The following is a 21,226-nucleotide window of genomic DNA, read 5'->3' on the forward strand; positions in this document are numbered from 1 at the left end:
GCGTGCATCCCTATTCTCTGCCTTCCACCCAATTCTCCTTGATCACCTTGGAACTTGCGCTAAGGGTCGAGTGGGAGAGAGAAAAAAATGGCTCATTTCTTTTAAAAAAATGTGCTCACTTAAAAAAAATTAAGATTATTCCCTATCTTCTACAGTCTGAAATCAGTGTCGGTTTCAAATTTTTTTAGTTAGCTGTTTAGGGGCAGCAATTTGGGGAGGGGGGATAGGATTACTTGAAGGATGTTTTGGAGGTGCGTCTTCTAAGAAGCTGCCTGTTTTTACTCCTGTTGTATCTGTGCAGGGTGGGAGTTGGAGGAGGGAGGTGATTGCAGTTAAAGGGTGGTCTTCCAAGCCTCCCTGGGCACCGCTACTGCCTCCCAGCTCTCCTAACGCGTGACTGACTGCCCCACACAACTGGGAGCCCCTGATATCTTTGAGCTTAACCTCGGGAAGCGCTGAAGCGCGCACTGAATGAATGAAGGCACACCAGCCCTGACAGCACGTAAGGCCAACCGGGTGGGAATGAGAAGAGTCGCGAGCGTGGTCGCCTCATCTAGGTCGCCTTCCGCTCGCCCCGGCAGCGCCGAGCGCGCGCCCTGCCGCGGGGGTCCCGTCTGGCGGTCTCTGGGCATGCTCAGTAGCGGCGGCGGCCGCGGGTCGCGCAGTAGGAAGCTCGCGGCGGAGGAGGCGATGCCGGCGGCGCTGACGCGCGCGCGGCAGCTAAGGGGACTGGAGGACGGCGGGAGGGGGCGGGGGCACGGGAGGTGGGGCCGCCGTCGCCGTCAAGGCCCCAGGGAGCGCGGGGCGCCACCGCCGACGCCGCTCCTCCGCTGGGGTCAGTGTCCTGGGCTGCGCCCGGGTCGGCGGCCGCGGCGGCTGAGCAGCGGGAGCCGAGAGCCGCGCTCCGCCGAGAGTTGGGCAGGTCAGAGCCCGCGCCTTCGCGGCGTCATGGGCCCCCTCCTCGGGCCACAGAGGGCACCAGCCGCAGGAACCCCCGGGCCTCCTCGCGGCCGAGCCTGAGCGACCCCCGGGTTCTCCGGCGTCCCTTCCCTCCGCCTTATTTTCTTCCCTGCTCTCGCTGCTGCTGCCGCTTCAGCTCTCCGTAATGGCAACGGAGCCGCCATCCCCTCTCCGGCTTGAGGCGCCCGGCCCCCCAGAAATGCGGACCCCACCGGCGGGCGAGACAGCCCGCGAGGGCACCCCGAAGTCGGCGGGCGGCAGGCTCCGCTTCCTCAACGGCTGCGTGCCTCTCTCGCATCAGGTGGCCGGGCACATGTACGGGAAGGACAAAGTGGGTAAGTGGGGGTGGCGCGGAGCTCGCCGCACCCCTTCCGCCTTCGCTAGCCCCGGGCCGGCCGAGGTAGCCTGGGGCTCGCTGGCCGGGCCGGACGCCCCTCCGGGTGTGTACGCCGCACCCCCGGTCTCTTCCGCTTTCCCCCAGAGCCTCGCGACCCGTGCAGCAGGGGCTCGAAAAGTGGGACGATTTCTGGGGTGTGGGGCGTCAGGCGGGCAGCAGGAGGTGGCGGGGAGAGGAGTGTCTGGTCTCCCCAGGGAGGGTGGGTATTGATTGAAGATGGCTTTCGTTGTTAGTGAAAATAAGGAACTTCGTTTTTACTGGACGGGGAAGTAAATTCTCCCCTGAGCACAAGGTCTGTTTATTATAGGCGGGCAGCTAGTATTGCAAAAGAAAAGGAATGAAATGCAGATGATGCTAATCTAGTGCTTCTCTTTTGGGTGCAGCTGCATAGCTGGAGGGGAAGAAACAAGTGTTTTTTTGTTTTTTGTTTTAGAATGTTTGTTTGTTTGGGTTTTGGTTTTGGAAGCTTGTTCTGGTTTATCCGGGATCTCTCTCCGCGCCCCCTTGAGAGGTTTTTCTGATATCTCCTGGATTTCTCCGGGAGGCGTGGTTTCAGGAATGCTGAAACTCGGATTCACGGTAGGAAATACACCCTACTATTGTACTAGGATGGTACACAGATAAGACAATCAGTTATTCTTGATCATCTTTATAAGATTGTGTCATGGCCTGTGTAGTACATTTTTTGAGTCACGGCGTTTAAAGCACAATCCAGGGCCTTTTTATTCTCTTGGTGATGTAAAAGTTCGGTTTAGAAACTGGAATTCACCTAGCTTACACTGGTTCCTAGGCCATGATTACTTGGGGAATCAGATGGAGGCGTATGTGAGTAATGCGGATCTTAGACCTGACAATTTGGTTTGTGCTGGTAAGATGATTCCGGTTTAGGCTGGTAAGATAATGCTGACATTTTTAGGCTAGGTAACTGAAGCCAAGGCTGGTTAAGTGACAAGCCTAAAGTCACAAAGCTACTGTGTGTAGAATCTGGAAACCAAGGGTCCTGCTTCAGAGCACTGTTTTTTTCCCACCGTGTATCGTGCTTGTAGAAAACCACTCAAGGATTTTTGAAAATGGATGAGATTGAATGTATGTTATTTCCCAAAGAACATTTCCCACTACTTTGATCTTTACCTACTCCTTTTCTCTTTTTCAAAATTAGGGGTTAATGATGTGTCAGTTGCGTGCCTTTCTCCCCATTAAATTGTTAGTTAACTTGTTAGTTCCTTGAAGTTAGCTCTCTGTATATATTGATACACAATTTTTTTTCTGAACTGTTTGAGAGTAGGTTGTATATATCATGCCCCTTTACACAGTAATACCTCAGCGAGTATCTTCCTAAGAGTGTACTTTAGTGTGTATTTCTGTAACCACAACACATTTATCAAATATGGAAAATTTAACCGTGATACAATGCTTTAATCTGTAGTCCATATTCTGATTTTTGTCAACTCTTCCAATAATGTCTTTTATCATATTTGTTTTTTTCGGCATAGGAACTAGTCCAGGATCATTTGTTGCATTTAGTTGTCATGTCTCTTGGAATTCTTTAATTTGTAAGTTTCTCAGCCTTTCTTTTTTTTTTATTTTATGATATTATCAATTTTGAAGAGTTACAGGCTAGTTATTTTATAAAATATTGTTTAATTTTGATTTCTGATGGGTTCTTATGATGAGATTCAGGTGATACATTTCTGGCTGGAACATTATAAAAGTGTGTCCTTCTTAGGGTATCACGTCTAAAGTCCACAGTGTCTATCTGCCCATTATTAGTGATATTAACTTGATCATCTGGTCCCAGTGTGGTCTGGCTTCTCTAGTACATAGTTAATATTTTCCACCTTGCAATAATAAGCTGTCTATGGAGAGATGCTTTAAGATCATGCAGATATTGGGATCCTCATACTTTACCCCTAGATTAGATATCTATTGATGATTCTTGCCTGAAGCAGCCTTTACTCTGATAGTTGAAAAATTGTGATTTTTCCAATTCTACTACTCCCTCTGTTTTAACAGTCAGCATTCTGTTGTAAGAAATAGCCCTCAGAGAGGAAGAAAAAAAAAAAGCCTTCCACTCACAGATACAGAGAACAAACTAATGGTTACTAGAGGGGAGGGGCAGTGGGAGGAGCAAAATAGGTGAAGGGGATTAAGAGGTACAAACTACAAACTATGAGGTATAAAATAAGTTACAAGGATGTAATGTACAACACAGGGAATATAGTCAATATTTTATTTATTGAAGGATAGTTGACTTTGTAAGAAAAGAAAAAAAATAGTCCTCCATTACTACTATGCATATGTGTTCTTTTTTATGATCACTATGGAGTCGTGTATTCTTATTTTATAAAGTGTCATAACCCATTATAGAACTTGTTTATTTTGCTGTCCAAATTGTCCTAGATTTGGCCAATTGGGAGCACTTCCTTCCTTTCTGTCACGTTATTTTTGCCTTATCTCGTGCCTTCCCTTCCCAGCTCTGGAACCAGCCATTTTCTCTAAGGAGCCCTGCTTCATTTTTAGTGGGAAACGGTATTTAGAAACCAAGATCTGGGTGCAGGTTTGCTCATTGCCTCTAGGGTGTCATTGCTTCCAGGTCTTTTCAATACACGTAACTAAAAAGTATGTATAAATATTTTAGAAATCATAAGTACATACTGATATTTCCAGTTTCATTCCAAATCCACAGAGTTTTTTTCTTTTTCCTGATTCTAAATTTGTTTCCTGTTTGCCTCAGTGAGAACCTGGCTCCCAGCAATATTATTATTTTTTTCTTAATCCTATAATCTTCAGGATTTCTATACCCATACTACTCTAGAAAACAAACCTAGAATAAAGAGTGCAAGATGAGATTCCCTTTTACTGAAGGTATGTGGTTGGAAACTCTTCAAAAGTTATTTGGATTAGGATTTTGTGTGTGTGTGTGTGTGGCTATTTTTATCCCCCTCTTCTCAATGGTAATATTATTGATTTGAAATTTAGTTGGATTCATTTGTTTCTGTTTAAATTCAGTTCCCTTCCTTCAATGATATATCAATATTTTTGAATGGTTATAAAATTACTATGCTTCCAAAAGTCAAAACTTTACAAAAAGGTATATCAGAAGTGTCACTCTATTCCCTATCACTCGATCCGATTTCTCAGCATCCCTTGTAGGTAACCAATTTCCTTGTTTTCTGATTTATCCTTTCTGAGTTTCTTGTTGCAGAAATAAGCAGAGCTCTGTAAGTTTTCTCATTTTCCCTTCTTTCTGACACAAAAAGTGATATGCTATATATACTGTTTTGGACGTTGCTTTTTAAACTTAACAATATCTTCTAAAAATCAGTATTATCAGTTCATAGAGTGCTTCCTCATTGTTTTTACAGCTCATTTGTACTGTATTGTGCATATACCCCAGTTATTTCAACTTCCTGAATTTCCTTTTGGACTTTTGTTTCACTGATTTGTTTATCCTAGCAATAATACCTCATTGTCTTAATTTAAGCTGCTGTATAATAAGTCTTGAAGTATGGTAGAATAAACATCCCACTTTCTTTTTCAAGATTATCTTGACTATTTCTGGCCCTTTGCATTTCTGTATAGATTTTAAATCAACTAGTCATTTTCCCCAAGAAGCCTGATAAGATTTTGTGTTTGCTTTGAATCTATAGATTGCTTTGATGAGATTTGATTTCTTTATAATCCTGAGTCTTCCAGTATTTGAATATGGTCTATCTCTCCATTTATTTAGGCTTTCTTTAATTCTCTTAGACATAGTTTTCAGTGTAAAGGTCTTACACTAGATTTTCCCTAGGTATTTGATGCTACTGTAAATCATGCTTCCTTTTTAAAGAATTTGTGTGTGTGGGAACATTTCAAATTTAGAAAAGTTGCAAGTATAGTACAATGAACTGAATGAATATATTACCATTCATCTAGTTTACCTATTATTAATGTTTTGCCACATTTTCTTTATTACTCTCTGCATATGGTAATGATTTTGCAGAACCATTTTAAAAAAATTGCAGGCATCATGACCCCTTTCCTCTAAATAATTGTGTATCTTCTAAAAATAAGAATATTTTCTTACCTAACCATGGTAAAATTATCAATTCCAGAATATTTCCATTTGGCTTTTGCCATTATTCCTATAGTATTCTTTATAGCAATTTCCCCCTAATATTCTTTATAACAGCTTTTCCCCTTCTAAGGCTATATACATTGCATTTAGTTGTTATGAGCCTTTAGTTGCCTGTCATATGGAGCAGTTTTTAAATTTTTTCTTTATGTTTCATAACTATGAAATATTTGAAGAGTATAGGCATATGGCTTTTTAGAAAATTCTTTAAGTTTGTCTGATTATTTCCTCATGCTTAGAATCAGATGAATGCATTTTTGGTAAAAATACTTATGAATTATGTTGTTTTCTTGAGGCATCATATCATAAAGCACAGGATGTCAGTTGCATTACTGATGATATATTGGGATGGCCAAAAAGTTCCTTTGGTTTTTAAGGAAAAATAAAAGACACATTTTTCATTTTCACCAAGAACTTTATTGAGCATTGTATTCACCATTTTCTTCTAATAACCTTCTGCCATTTTTCAGGCAACTTCATAATTCCGTCTTCCCAAAACTTTTAATCTTTTTGAGCAAAGAACTGTTCCAGGTGCCTTTTACAATCTTCCAGGGAATTGAAATTTTTCCCATTAAGAGAATTTTGTAAAGACCGAAATAAATGGAAATCCAAAGGTGCAATGTCTCGTGAATACGGCGGATGAATCAGAACTTCCCAGCCAAGCTGTAACAGTTTTTGCCTGGTCATCAAAGAAACATGCAGTTTTGCATTATCCTGATGGAAGATTATGCATTTTCTGTTGATTAATTCTGGATGCTTTTTGTTGAGTGCTGCTTTCGGTTGGTCTAACTGGGAGCAGTACTTGTTGGAATTAATTGTTTGGTTTTCTGGAAGGAGCTCATAATAGAGGACTCCCTTCCAATCCCACCATATACACAACATCACCTTCTTTGGATGAAGACCAGCCTTTGGTGTGGTTGGTGGTGCTTCATTTTGCTTGCCCCACAGTCTCTTCAGTTACACATTATTGTACAGTATCCATGTTTCATCACCCGTAACAATTTGTTTTAAAAACGGAACGTTTTCGTTATGTTTAAGTAGAGAATTGCATGTGGAAAGAAGGTTTTTTTCGCTTAATTTATGTGGAATCCAAACATCAAAGCGATTAACATAACCAAGCTGGTGCAAATGATTTTCAACCCTTGTTTTGTATATTTTGAGTATGTCGACTATCTACCACGTGATATAACATCGATTGTTCTCAATTAATGTCTCGATTTGATTAATCACTATCAATTTCAACTGGTCTACCCGACCGTGGAGCATCGTCCAGTGAGAAATCGCCAGCAGGAAACTTCGCAAACCACTTTTGGCACGTTTGGTCAGTGACAGAACCTTCTCCATAAACTGCACAAATCTTTTTTTGCATTTCAGTTGCGTTTTTACCTTTTTGGAATAATAAAGCATAATATGCCAAAAATGTTGCTTTTTTTCTTCCATCTTCAATATTAAAATGGCTACACAAAAATTCACCAATTTTGATAAGTTTTTTTTTTAATCCACGCTGATATGACAGCTGTCACAATATAATCTAACAAAATTGTTTCGAATCAAGTTAAAGACAGCTAAGCACTACTAGAGCCAGCTTATGGACAAAACTGAACGAACCTTTTGGCCAACCCAATAACTGATCACCTGATTAAATGATATCTGCCAGATTTTTCCACTGTGAAGTTTTATTTTTCCTATTGTAAGTAAATAATTTGAGAGGAATATTTTGAGACTGTTAAAATATCACGTTTCTCATCAAAGTTTTCATCAAATGTTGTAAGCACCCATTGATGATATTTGACCAACTCACTAATTACTGTTAGTTGGAAAATGGTAATGTTCTAACTCTCTTATTCCTGCTACATTTGTTAGTTGTCATTCTTTTTTTTTTTTTTTGGCCACACAGCATGGCCGGCAGGATCTTAGTTCCAGGACGAGGGATCAAACCTGTGCCCCCTGCAGTGGAAGCACAGAGTCTTAACCACTGGACTGCCAGGGAAGTCGCTATTTTTTTTCTTTTTTTTGGGCATTCTTCTATAAGGAATACAGATTTCCCTCCTCTGTCTCTGTCTCTCTCTTTAATTAGTAGGATGGAGTAATGGATTTTTCAAGTTTCAGTGAATGGGTCTTATCCATTATTGTTGCTACTTATTTTGATGCTCAGTCGTCCCAGATTTCGGCAGTGGGAGCTTCTTCAAGCTAGCTCCTGTGCCTTTTTTTTTTTTTTTAAATATTTATTTATTTATTTTGGCTGTCTTACCCACTGAATCACCAGGGAAGTCCCTCCTGTGCCTTTTTAACATTTCCATATTTTCTTTTAAAGCATTTTCTTACGTTGTGGCATAAAAAGATGTCCCATGTTCATCTTGTACTTTCCCTGTCCCAGTCCTAGAATGAACCACTATTTTCTTCAAGAATCTAGTTCCTTTGGAGGTAAATGGTATTTAAAAACCAAGATCTGGGCAACAGGTGTATTCATTGCTCCTTTAGTGTGGTTGCTGTTTGTCCTTTCAGCAGACTAGATTAAGAAATAAATAATTTCATATTCTTAAAAATTAGAGTTCATATTCATACCTATAATTAAAATCTAATATCACAGGGTTCTTTACCTCCCCCTGTTCTGTATTCATATCTCCTTTTTTTCCTCACAGAGAACTCTGTCTCCCCAGACATCAGTATATTTACTCATTTTGGAATATTTATTATTTTTTAAAGGTTATTATTATTTATCTTTATTTTTGGCTGTGTCTGGTCTTAGTTGCGGCACACAGGATCTTCGTTTTGGCGGGCGGGCGTCTTTCTAGTTGCGGCGTGCGGGTTTTCTCTCTCTGGTTGTGGCACGCGGGCTCCAGAGCACGGGGGCTCTGTAGTTGTGGCTCGAGGGCTTAGTTGCCCCACGGCATGTGGAATCTTAGTTCCCCGACCAGGGATCGAACCCGCATCCCCTGCATTGGAAGGCGGATTCTTTACCACTGGACCACCAGGGAAGTCCCCTGAAGTGTACTATTTTTTTGTTTTGTTTTGCTCCACTTAGAGTATAAGCCCTTCCCTCTGTTTAGGGTGAGGGGCTGATAAATCATATTCCCCCTTGAATTTAATTGAGCTGGTGTGGGCTGCAGTCTTAGATTCAGTTCATCTGGTATTGGTTCAGCCTTCCAAGATGCTTCCTTTCTTATCATGACTGTTTTTTGGCTGTGAGGTATTTGGCTGCAGTATAAGGTACTATTGGTTTACTTTTAGATCCTGGAATTCATTCACTGGGAGAATGCCTGGTATTACTATCTTCTACTCCATGTCTGCTTTCTCTGAAAACTTGGAGGGGGTGTTTTGCAGAGTGAATAGTGTGGGAGAATTGCTGGACCAAGCAATCTATTTTTGTGTTAGGACTATTGTCTCTAATCCATCCTGCTACCCCCCACTGTTGTCTACAGTCTGGCTGATTTCTGCTTGCCTGCTAAAATATTTGTCTAATGGCAGGTTCACCTGTGTCTAGATGAGGTGTCTGCCCCAAGGTAGGGAAGCTTCATGGTTCTCTTCTCACTTATGAATGCTCCATTCCCGTCCCCCCCAACCACAGTTCAGTTCATCAAGGAGTTTTTACATCTACCGTTCTTCATTAGCCTATTGAAAATGTCTATTACCATGGGAGTGATAGGCCTTTCTTGTTCTACATCCCAGCCTTTGGGAATAGAATTTCTCTTTAGTAACTTTTACCTCTATTAGACTTCTCCTTGAAGTCCCAAAACCCCTACCAACCAATCTTATCCATATGAATTAATGTTTACCTTCCTTCTAGTCTATAACTAGGACTTAAAACAAATAAACTTGATTACTGTTTCTCTTAAGTTGGTACTTTCTGTCTCTGTTGATTAAACTCTGCATTTTTGTCATGATTAAAAATTCCTGGCATTGCCAAAAGAAATAGAAACTTAAGTGGTGTATTTTACCAAAATTGTAAATAGATTTATTTGAGCTATGTTGTGTTCTAACTAGCGTGATTTTATGAAATCTCAATATATGAAAATTTAAGATTTTAACATATAAACTTGGGAATGAATCTTCATGGCATAGTGACGGGGCAGTGCTAGTATATATATGTGATGACTTTAGAAAAAGTTTTTCCCTTTGAGTGGACATATTATAAAAAGGTACCCCTTCCTGCTCCAGACTTGGCCCCTGATTTCAGCCCCCACTTTTCCCATTGCCTAGGTGCCCTCATGCTATCTGTACAGCTAGTGCATCTGAATCAGGAAAAAATTTAAGTTGCTTTCTTATAACAGATGAGAGAAACAAAATAATTACAAAGTAGGAAATTCATATAGAACCATTGTTAACATTTTTTTGTTTGCTTAATAAAAGTGGAATCAATTTATGCTACTGCTTTTAACTTGCTTCTTATTTAACTATAAATTAACGTCTCCTGGAAAGTCTATTACTGAAGAATTTCTGTAAAAATTTGCATGTGTTCTATTTATTAGAAAGTCTGAGGGGGCTACAAGGGAAGCAGTGATTGGAGACAATAAAACCAAGCTGTTTAGAATTTGTGTTCTGGTGCTTTGCATATAATAAGCACTGAAATATGTTGGTTAAATGTTAAAATTTCTGAAATAAGTGTAAGGAATCCCTTAAATTTATGAAAGTGGTTTATCTGTAACTTTAGGAACAAATCTATGATGCAAGATACACTATTATTTAAACCATTTTAAAATATGTGACTTTTGTTCTGTAGGTATACTGCAACATCCAGATGGCACAGTTTTGAAACAGTTGCAGCCACCTCCAAGGGGTCCAAGAGAGCTGGAATTCTATAATATGGTAAGTGAGGTAAGATTTGTTTTGTTGTATTCAAAGTGTTTTTCATAGTCTTCTGGTGATGACTCAGTAAAAAATACATTTGACAGAATGTCTTAGTATGCTGTGTATGTGACTGAAACAAAAGCTTCAAGAAATACAATGCTTATCTTTACCGATGCATTCTAGTATTTTCTACTCTACTTCATTTTTTAAAGATTTGATCTACTAAATTGATTTCAATTGATGGGTTGTGACCTACATTTTGAAAAACGCTTAGCTGAGAGACTGTATTTCTCAGAAATGCTGGGTTTAAATAGGTGTTTTTTTACTACAGGATTTCTTAGAGCCTTGAATGTGCTAATGTGTACTGTGCAACTCCAAAGGAGGGTAGGGGTGAAGGGGGGCACTTAACATCTAATTAACCATATTACTAGGAGTACTTTTTAAAAAACTTATTTATTTATTTACCATCTTTATTGGGTATAATTGCTTTACAGTGGTGTGCTAGGAGTATTTTTCAGAACATTCACAGTGTTTTGCAACTGCCACTTCTGTCTAGTTACAGAACATTTTTATCACATGAAAGAAAACCCTGTACCCATTAAGCCATGATGCCCTATTCCTCCCTCCCCCTAATCCCTGCCAACCACCAATCTGCTTTCTATGGACTTACCTATTCAGGGTATTTCATATAATTAGAGTTTCACAATATGTGACTTTGTGTCTAGCCTCTTTTGTTGAGCATGTTTTTAAGGTTTGTGGTATGCATTAGTACTCTGTTCCTTTTTATGGCTGAGTAATACTCCATTATACTTACATACCACATTTTGTTTATCCATTCACCCATTGAAGAACATTTGGATTGTTTCCATCTTTTGGCTTTTGTAGGTAGTGCTTTTATGAACATTTAAGTATTAGTATTTGTTCGAGTACCTGTTTCCAGTTCTTTTAGTTATATACCCAGGAGTGGAATTGCTGGGTCATATAGTAATTCTACACTTAACTACTGAGGAACTGTCGGAAGTGTTTCCCAGAGTGGCTGCACTATTTTACATTTTCACCACTAATGTATGAGGGTTCCAGTTACTCCATATCCTCACCAACACTTGTTAGTTTTTTTTTTTTTTTAATGGGTATTCAAGTGAGTGTGAATCTTATTGTGGTTTGTTTTGATTTTCATTTCCCTAATAGCTAATGATGTTGAACATATTTTCATGTACTTATTGGCCATACGTGTATCTTCTCTGGAGTAACGTCTAGTTAGATCTTTTGCTCATTTTTTCATTAGGTTATCTTTACCTTTTTTCCATGTTTTAGATACAAATCCTGTATCAGATATGTGATTTGTAAATATTTTCTCCTATTCTTTGGGTTGTCTTTTCACTTTCTTGTTAGTGTCGTTCGAAGCATAGATTTTGTGTCATATTTAAGGTCATGAAGGTTTATGCTTATATTTTCTTCTAAGAATTTTATAACTCTAGCTCTTAAATTTAGTGCAAGTAAAAAAACGATGCAAACCCAAACAAAAAACAAGTACTGCTATAATGCTTTACCACCATTACCTCATTTAACAACAACCTGTGAGTTAGGTACTATTTTTATCCTCATTTTATACTAAGGCATAATTAGTTTAAATAATTTGACGAAGATCATTCAAACAGTTAATGATGGCCCCTGGATTTGAATATAGGCAGTCTTATCTCTAGAATATGCTTTTAACTGCTAACACTGCTTCTTTTTTGAGGAAAGTATTTTATATTTACTCTGTAAAAGTCTTGCACAGAATTTGTTGGATTTATTCTAGGTACCTTATTTTTTGTTTCTATTGTAAATAGTATTTTTTTGAATTAAGTTTTCCAATGATTGCTAATACACTAGAATGAAATAGATATTTGTATAGTGTTCTTTTTTTTTTTTTTTTTTTTTTTGTGGTACGCGGGCCTCTCACTGTTGTGGCCTCTCCCGTTGCGGAGCACAGGCTCCGGACGCACAGGCTCAGTGGCCATGGCTCACGGGCCCAGCCGCTCCACGGCATGTGGGATCTTCCCGGACCGGGGCACGAACCCGTGTCCCCTGCATCGGCAGGCGGATTCTCAACCACTGCGCCACCAGGGAAACCCTGTATAGTGTTCTTATATATAGTAATCTTGCTGAAATCTTTTTTTTTTTTGCCCGCACTGCGAGGCATGTGGGATCTTAGTTCCCCGACCAGGGATCAAACCTGCATCCCTTGCAGTCAGGGACTTTAGTTCAGTGCCTAATTGAAGCAATGGTGGGGGCATCTTCCTCTCATTTAGTAGAAGTGCTTCTAACATTTCCCCTTTAAAGTATGACTTTCAATCTAAGTTTTTGAGAGGTGCTTCTCCCCAGGTTAAGGAAATTGCTTTCTTTGTGAGTCAAGATTCTGTCAAGGAACACATGGTGCACTCTGTCAGTTTAATAAAATGGCTGTAGTCAGAGTTTAAGGCCACCTGCAAGAGATAATGCCATACCATCCCTGGGCCTAATCGGGAAGGAGAGGGAGTGGTTGCTGGAACTCAGGGAAGGTAACTTTATGAGAAGACTTGAACTGATAAGGAGGGAACTAGAGAAGTAAATAAGCTGACCTCAAGTCTTCTCCTACCCTCCAGTCTCTTGTACCAGGAAGAGACAATGGCAAGAGGGCAAGGAACTCCCCTTGATGCAGTCGATTCATATGAGCTTCTTGGAGAAGGAGAAGAAGATACATAACATCCTTCCTATTTTTATTTCAAGAAACAATTCAAAATACGAATGGGTATTGAATATTTTTCAGCTGCCTTTCTGTATCTATTGAAAAAAAGGTCATAGGAATTTCCTCTTTTAATCTGTTAACGTGGTAAATGCCATAATAGATTTCTAACATTACACTACCTTTCATTTTTGAAATAAAACCTACTTGGACATGTCTTTTTAAATTTGTTTTTTAATAATATGCATTACTGGATTTTGTTTGCTAGTGTTTTATTTAAGATTTTTTTCCAGCTATACTCATAAGTGAGATTGGACTATTATTTCTTCACATATTGTCCTTGTCTGGTTTTGATATCAAGTTTCTTTTAGCGTCATAAAATGAGTTAAGAAGCATTTCTTTCTCTATTTTGTGGAAGAATTTGTATCAGATAAGGATTTTGTTCCTTAAAGGCTTCATAAAACTTAACCTATGAATTCATCAGAGTGGCCTGTTGTCTCATTTTCTTCCTTTCCTCCTTTCCATCCATCTTTTTTTCTCTCATTCTTTCCTTGGAAGAGATGTGTGTGTGTGTGTATATATATATTTTTAAACATCTTTATTGGAGTATAATTGCTTTACAATATTGTGTTAGTTTCTGCTGTATAACAAAGTGAATCAGCTATATGTATACATATATCCCCATATCCCCTCCCTCTTGCATCTCCCTCCCACCCTCCCTATCCCACCCCTCTAGGTGGTCACAAAGCACCGAGCTGATCTCCCTGTGCGATGCTGCTGCTTTGATCTACTTTACATTTGGTAGTGCATATATGTCAGTGCTACTCTCTCACTTAGTCCCAGCTTACCCTTCCCCAAGGGATGTATTTTTAAACTAATGATTCAGTTTCTTAAATGTCTTGATTTTTTCTTTGTTAATGTGATAGTAAACTACAGATTATAGTTTGTTTTATATAATTACCCACCTGGCAGATTTCTTCATAGTATTTTTTTAAATGCTATGCTAGTTTAGTTATGACTCCCTTTTAATTCCTGATATTGTTTATTTGCTGTTTTTCTCTTTTTCTCTATCAGCTTAACCAAAACATTCTTTATTTACTCTCCTTGTTTCAGTATAGTAGCTCTATCTTTATCTATGACTAGTCCTTAAGTTCAGATATCCTTTGGTTCAAGTCTTCAGAGTGGACCTCTATGAGCCCAACATCACTGCTCAGCTTAGCACTTTGGGTTTCCTCTTTATTTTAGATCCCTATGAATTTCCTTTTTAACTTTGGGAGCTCAGTTACGTGTTTAAGAAAATATTTGTTATATTTTATCCTACATTTCTAGGTAGAAAGCTTTTTAGGTTATCTTGCTTGGCATATTGGAGTAAATACCAGTCTTACTACTTTAAAAAAATACTTAAAGTAAGAAGAGAAAGTTTACCTTTCTACTCTTCCAGTTTCTATCTTTTCACTTATAAATACATCATAGACTTCTTTAGGTAAGTACATAGAGATATACTTGGTTCCTCCATCTTGTTGTTAGGGCATCATGAACACTCTGCCCTTACTCTCATTGTGCCAGGAACAGAGGGATGATAAGGTACACTCTGCTCTTAATTACCTTGGCCCAGAAGTGACTAATATCACTTCTGTTCATATTTCAATAGGGGAACCTGGGAAATACAATGTATCATGTGGATATTTGGTGAGTTTCTGCCATACTTGAGTTTATTCTGTAGAATTATGTTGTATGTAACTACTTGACAAATGTGGTGTGACACATAGAATTCTGATACTGAGATTTCATGAGCATTTTACATGAGTAAACTTAAGTCATTTTGGATAATTAGGTAGACCTTATTTGGCAAGCTTTAATGGGATAAGATGTCTTACAAGTTGTTTTTAAAACAAAAATATTTTCTCTCCTTTTCTAGGAAAAAAGTTAAGAATCTAGTTCCAGGATATCTGGATACTTCTAGTCTTCTCTAGAATTATTACTGGTTATAAATCAAAGAATTAAATGAGCAATAATAGTTAGACTTGCATTGAGTTAAACGATACTTTTTTTTTGAGGTAAAATCACAATTTCCTTACATATATAAACTAAATACATGGTAAAGATTTTGTTAAACTCATCATTTAATGAGGGAACTAGGCAGATTTAAAACTGGTTCAAAAGAGAAGTCAAAGAAGCACAAATATATATGGCTTAAAGGGAAGGTGAAATGAGTGTACATAAGAACACTGTAAACTCTCCCCTTTCAGGGGGGTTGGAGGGAAGCCATTTGACCCTCCTCTGGCCAGAATTTATTTTCATGTCTATGGGCAAGAATTCTTTTGCATTTGCTAAGAGTTATCTACAACTTACTTTGTTGTAAAATAGTTCAAGGACAGTGAAAGGCTAGAATTACATAACCAAGAAGAATGTGCTCTAAACAGTACATGGTTTTTCATTGAAGACACATAGTAATCTTTTTTTATTTTCCCAGATTTACTTCCAGTTAAAACTCATACCAGATAAATTATGATTCAACAGTAGTGTGTTATTTGAGAAATGTGTGGGGCAATTATAAATAAAGCATTATAAGAAACTAACATGCAAATATTATATTTCTCTTTGTTTCAGGTTTATGCTGCTGATTGTACTGATGGTGTTCTTTTAGAGCTACGAAAATATTTGCCAAAATATTACGGTATCTGGTCACCTCCCACTGCACCAAATGGTAATCTTTTCTTTAAAATACATCTTTTAGTCTTAATTCATGAGAGTTGCTTTTTAAAAGGCTTAAATAAGATTAAGCCTAGTATATAAAAACAATATATCCATTTTTCTTACTACTTTTTCTCTTCATTAAAGAAAACTTATTAATATTTTTGCTGTTCATAACCAGTTTCTTAGATAGCATATACAAATTAATGACCAATCTCTTATAATTGAATGAAAATATATATACTAGTATTTAATACTGTATTAATTTACAGATGTTCTTTTTTCCGAACATTCTTTTTTTTTTTAAAATAAATTTATTTATTTATTTATTTTATTTATTTTTGGCTGCATTGGGTCTTTGTTGCTTCGCGCGGGCTTTCTCTAGTTGCGGCAATCGGGGGCTCCTCTTTGTTGCAGTGCATGGGCTTCTCATTGCGGTGGCTTCTCTTGTTGTGGAGTATGGGCTCTAGGCCCACGGGCTTCAGTAGTTGTGGCACGCAGGCTCAGTAGCTGTGGTGCACGGGCTTAGTTGCTCCGTGGCATGTGGGATCTTCCCGTACCAGGGCTCGAACCCGTGTCCCCTGCATTGGCAGGCAGATTCTTAACGGCTGCGCCACCAGGGAAGCCCCTTCTGAACATATTGAGCAATTTCTTTTCCCATTTTGAAAAAAGAAAATCAAGAAAAATATTTTCTTTGTGTACCTTCCTCCCTATCTTCTGTCTCACTCCTTCATCCCCCACCTGCATGCTTTAAATAGCAGTCTTTTAAAAAATACTGGTAAGTTTCATAGTTAGAGGACAAAATGATCTATGTAAGGGCATAGCATTTCTTTCTTAATATTAGTTAATACTTGAAGCAGTATTTGCCACATCAAGGCCTTTGACAGCAGACAGAATTCAGTTAAACTGGTAGCATGACTGCTGACGATTGAAGAAGATTCATGAATGAGGGAAGAGTTTCAAACTTGACTGAGTTTAAGAATAACCCATAGGCTTGTTAAAATGCAAATTAATAGGCTCAATTCCCAGACATTTTGATTATGCAGATCTATGTTGGAGTTTAGTGATAATGCTTGTTAAATAAAAGCTTCAAGTTTTTTTGATATAGATAGTGCTTGAACCACATTTTGAGAACAGGAAGGGAAGGGGGCTCCTTCTCTCCTTCTCTGAACAGTTTCAGCTTGTTCTTTTCCTCAGTTCTTTGTCTCCCTTCTACTCATTCACTACTTTTGTGAAGTTTCATTAATAGGGAATCATGGTATCTCCCTGTGAGTATCCTCAGATAATAGTAAATCAGTGGTTACCCAGGGTATTTAGGATTCTTCTGTATTTCAGTTGTATGGGGGCGCGGTGAGCTTTGCTTTGCTCTCCTTCCCTCTTCTCCTCTCCCCTCCTCTCCCCACCCCTCTCCCCTTCTTTCCCTTTCCTTTTCCTTTTCTTTTTTCTTTTCTCCCTCCCTGCCTCTTTCTTTCCCCTTCCCTTCCTTTCCCTTATCTAATCTAGCCTCGGGATAGTTAAATGCTCAGTTTAAAAAATTATTTAGAAGGGGTAGAGGGAATTCCCTGGCAGTCCAGTGGTTAGGATTCCCCACTTCCACTGCAGGAGGCACGGGTTCAGTCTCTGGTTGGGGAGCTAAGATACCACATGCTGTGCAGTGCAGCCAAAAAAAAAAAAGAAAAGGGGGTAGAATAACTGAGCAAACAGCATCATTATTTTGAAAAGTAGAGTATACTGAAAGAATTTGGGTAAGAGAAGAAATATTTTAATTGAAAGTAACATTTTATAGTTTAGGATTACTGGCACATGATTTAAAAATCAAAGACTTAAAAAAAAACCAAAGACTTACTAGCAATCAACAGCCTTTTTGGTCTTCAGTACCAAATAATCTTGAGGGACATCTCTGCTAATGTATTGTAGAGCAGTAACTTTGAAGTCAGAAGACTTGGCTTCTATATTGGTTATTTCCAAATTTTGTGAACTTTGCTAACTCATTAACCTTTTTAGCTCCACTTTTCTTCTATAAATGGAAAATAATATCACATAGAGTTGTTAAGATCACGTTATGTGAGGATGCTTTGTAAACTCTAATACTCTTATTTTAATATAAATGGAGATATTGGTGCTACTGAGATGAAAAGATGAGGTGAGGAAAATGAGAGGAGAAAATGTCAATAGAAGTATACATATTTAGAGTGGTTCTGTAATACCAACAATTGTCTCAGGGAATTTCCTGTTCCTTTCCAATTAAAAAATATATTTTAATTTATTTTAAAAAATAAAAAACAAATTTTTTGTTTTTGTTTTTTTGCGGTATGCGGGCCTCTTACTGCCGCAGCCTCTCCTGTTGCGGAGCACAGGCTCCGGACGCGCAGGCCCAGCGGCCATGGCTCATGGGCCCAGCTGCTCCGCGGCACGCGGGATCCTCTCTGGCCGGGGCACGAACCCGTGTCCTGTGCATCGGCAGGCGGACTCTCAACCACTGCGCCACCAGGGAAGCCCCAAAACAGTTTTTTTTGGCTGCACCTCGTGGCTTGGGGGAGTTCCCCGACCAGAGATTGAACCCGGGCCATAGCAGTGAAAGCGCCGAATTCTAACCACTGGACCACCAGGGAACTCCCTTCCTTTCCAATTTTTTTTTTTTTTTTAATTTAGTTACTTTTTTTTTTTTTTTTTTGCCTGTATGCGGGCCTCTTACTGTTGTGGACTCTCCCGTTGCGGAGCACAGGCTCCGGACGCGCAGGCTCAGCGGCCATGGCTCACGGGCCCAGCCGTTCTGCGACATGTGGGATCCTCCCGGACCGGGGCACGAACCCGTATCCCCTGCATCGGCAGGCGGACTCCCAACCACTGCGCCACCAGGGAAGCCCCTAAATTTAGTTACTTTTAACTGCATTGGGTCTTTGTTGCTATGTGCGGTCTTTCTCTAGTTGTGGCGAGCAGGGGCTACTCTTTGTTGTGGTGCGTGGGCTTCTCATTGCGGTGGCTTCTCTTGTTGCAGAGCACGGGCTCTAGGCGTGCAGTCTTCAGTAGTTGTGGCTTGAGGGCTCTCGAGCGCAGGCTCAGTAGTTGTGGCGTACAGGCTTAGTTGCTCCGCGGCTTGTGGGATCTTCCCAGCCCAGGGCTCGAACCCGTGTCCCCTGCATTGGCAGGCGGATTCTTAACCACTGCACCACCAGGCAAGTCCCGTTTCCAGTTTTTTAGCTCTGGAAGGAGTTAGATAAAACTGTTGCACCATACAGATTGTTCAGCTTTGATTTTGCTAGAGAGTTCATGGAATCATCTTTCTGTTTTTATCAATTTGATTGTAAATGAAATAAATATAAGATAGGAAAGTCTTTGACATCTTTAGCCCATGGGATCCTGAAAACAAATATTTTCTTAAATTTTAGTAGAAAACTGGTTTGTATTACTGAACTTTACATAGTATTAAATTAATGACAATTTATTTCTTGACTCTTTTTTTTCCTCTTTTTATTTGAGCATCTTTTCTTATGTGCTCAAGGTAGAGTTTTATACAGCTTTGTATAATTCTTATAATTCAAAGTTGTAAAATGTAGAAAGTACTGCCAGTTTGCTCAGCAAATTATTGTCACTTAAGAGAAGCATAAGGATGTGCTGACCAATAGGGTTTTTTTTCTTTAAATTTTTTATGGCAGTTTTATTGAGATATAATTTATGTACCATAAAACTCACACATTTAAAGTGTACAATTCAGTAGTTTTTTGTTATAGAGTTATACAGTCATCACCATTAGCAAACCTTAGAACATGACCAGTGGGTTTTGTTTTTGTTTTTTAAGGTACAACATTTGTTAGTAATTACATTTGAAGATTTGGAGCTATTTATACATATTAAATCTCATTTTACTTGTAAGTACATAGATGCCTAGTACATGTACTATCAAAAGCCTTTTATTTTTTTAAATTTACTTTTATTTTTTAATTTTTTTATTTTTTTGTGGTACGCGGGCCTCTCACTGTTGTGGCCTCTCCCGTTGCGGAGCACAGGCTCCGGATGCGCAGGCTCAGCAGCCATGGCTCACGGGCCCAGCCGCTCCGCGGCATGTGGGATCTTCCCGGACCGGGGCACGAACCCGTGTCCCCTGCATCGGCAGGCGGACTCTCAACCACTGCGCCACCAGGGAAGCCCCAAAAGCCTTATATTGATAGTTATTCGGAGGAATGGAAAAGTGTATCTTCAAGTAGGTTTGAGCAAATTGAGAGTTCTGAAATGTAATCTCCAGTCTCATTGATTGGTAGGTTTCTGGATCTAGCTACTAGTCAAGTTTCAGGAAGCATGGACTGAAATTAGCTGTTCCCTTTATCCCACATTTGGAGGCTCAAGGTCTCTTCTATTTATAATTCCTTTTACTTTCAGCTTCTGTTGCTCTTAGAAATAGCTGAAGATTGATGTGAAAAACACAAATTTGGCTTCATAGATGGGCAGGGATTCACCACCAGGCCTTTTCTCCTTTTTGGGAGGTTCAGAAATGAAGATGGTAGCCAGTACCTAGGTATGGTGGGGAAGAATGTGATGAAACTTGGAACCCATATTCTAATGATTTATACAATCAATAATATTCATTAAGGGGATCTGAATAAGTCTTCCTTTAACTCTCTAAATGTCTTCACCCTTGTCTTTCCTTTAAAAGAACTAGTTATCTCATCTTGACTGTTTAGTTTTTTGTAGGTCTTTCAATTTTTCCACAGTATTTCAAATGTTTTTATTTTTTTCTCCTTTGATACTGGGGAATTTTCTGCCTTTTTTTTCTTAGAGTCTCAGGACTATATTCCGTCAGTAGAATTTTTTTTATGCTTAATGTATTAGAAAACAATGTATTTAATTTATATTAATATTTAAGATAATTATATTTAATCATATATATTTAAATAGAAAATATATTTAAAATAGAAAAGCTTTTTCATTCATGGTAACCTTGTGTAATCTTATACATACTATCATCAACAGCATGAAATATATAAATATTTTGAGCATGTTAACTATGCCATTGGTATAGCCACTGAGAAGTCTTACTTAATAGTCTGCTTATAACAGCATGAAGTGGTGTATTTTAGAATACCTGGTAGTTATTTTCATGATTTTTACCTCAAAAAATTAAGGAACTATGGAAATTCTATATATTTTTTCCATAAATTAATATGTAAATAACAGATATATCCCTTATGGGCACAGCCCGTTAAACTAAACTATACTTCTAGTCAGTGTGACCTCTTTTAATGAGATCCATGTATTTATGAAAAATAGATGTCCTATTATTTATTATACAAATACCATGACTAAGCTTAATAGAATATCTTTTAGCTCCGAGGTTCACAAATGCCAGTCTTTAGACCTCTGACAGACTGGCTTCATCGGAATCTGTTGTCCTAAATAGAACTTTTAAGAATTTAAAAGGGCTTCCCTGGTGGCGCAGTGGTTGAGAGTCTGCCTGCCGATGCAGGGGACACGGGTTCGTGCCCCGGTCCGGGAAGATCCCACATGCCGCGGAGCGGCTGGGCCCGTGAGCCATGGCCGCTGAGCCTGCGCGTCCGGAGCCTGTGCT

The 21,226-nt window shown here is 39.1% G+C and overlaps 1 protein-coding gene across 1 annotated transcript in view; it reads left to right on the forward strand.

Annotated features, from left to right (window-relative positions):
* The first annotated feature begins 797 nt into the window (after positions 1-797).
* Positions 798-21,226, forward strand: part of IPMK (inositol polyphosphate multikinase) — a 42,986-nt gene continuing 22,557 nt past the window's right edge. The window contains exons 1-3 of the mRNA XM_024121193.3: positions 798-1,295; positions 10,195-10,280; positions 15,580-15,676. Coding sequence (XP_023976961.1) covers positions 1,106-1,295; positions 10,195-10,280; positions 15,580-15,676 — 373 coding nt within the window. The 5' untranslated portion in view covers positions 798-1,105. The remainder of the gene's footprint in view (positions 1,296-10,194; positions 10,281-15,579; positions 15,677-21,226) is intronic.

The sequence above is a fragment of the Physeter macrocephalus genome, chromosome 20, assembly GCF_002837175.3.
Source record: "Physeter macrocephalus isolate SW-GA chromosome 20, ASM283717v5, whole genome shotgun sequence".
NCBI lineage: Eukaryota > Metazoa > Chordata > Mammalia > Artiodactyla > Physeteridae > Physeter > Physeter macrocephalus.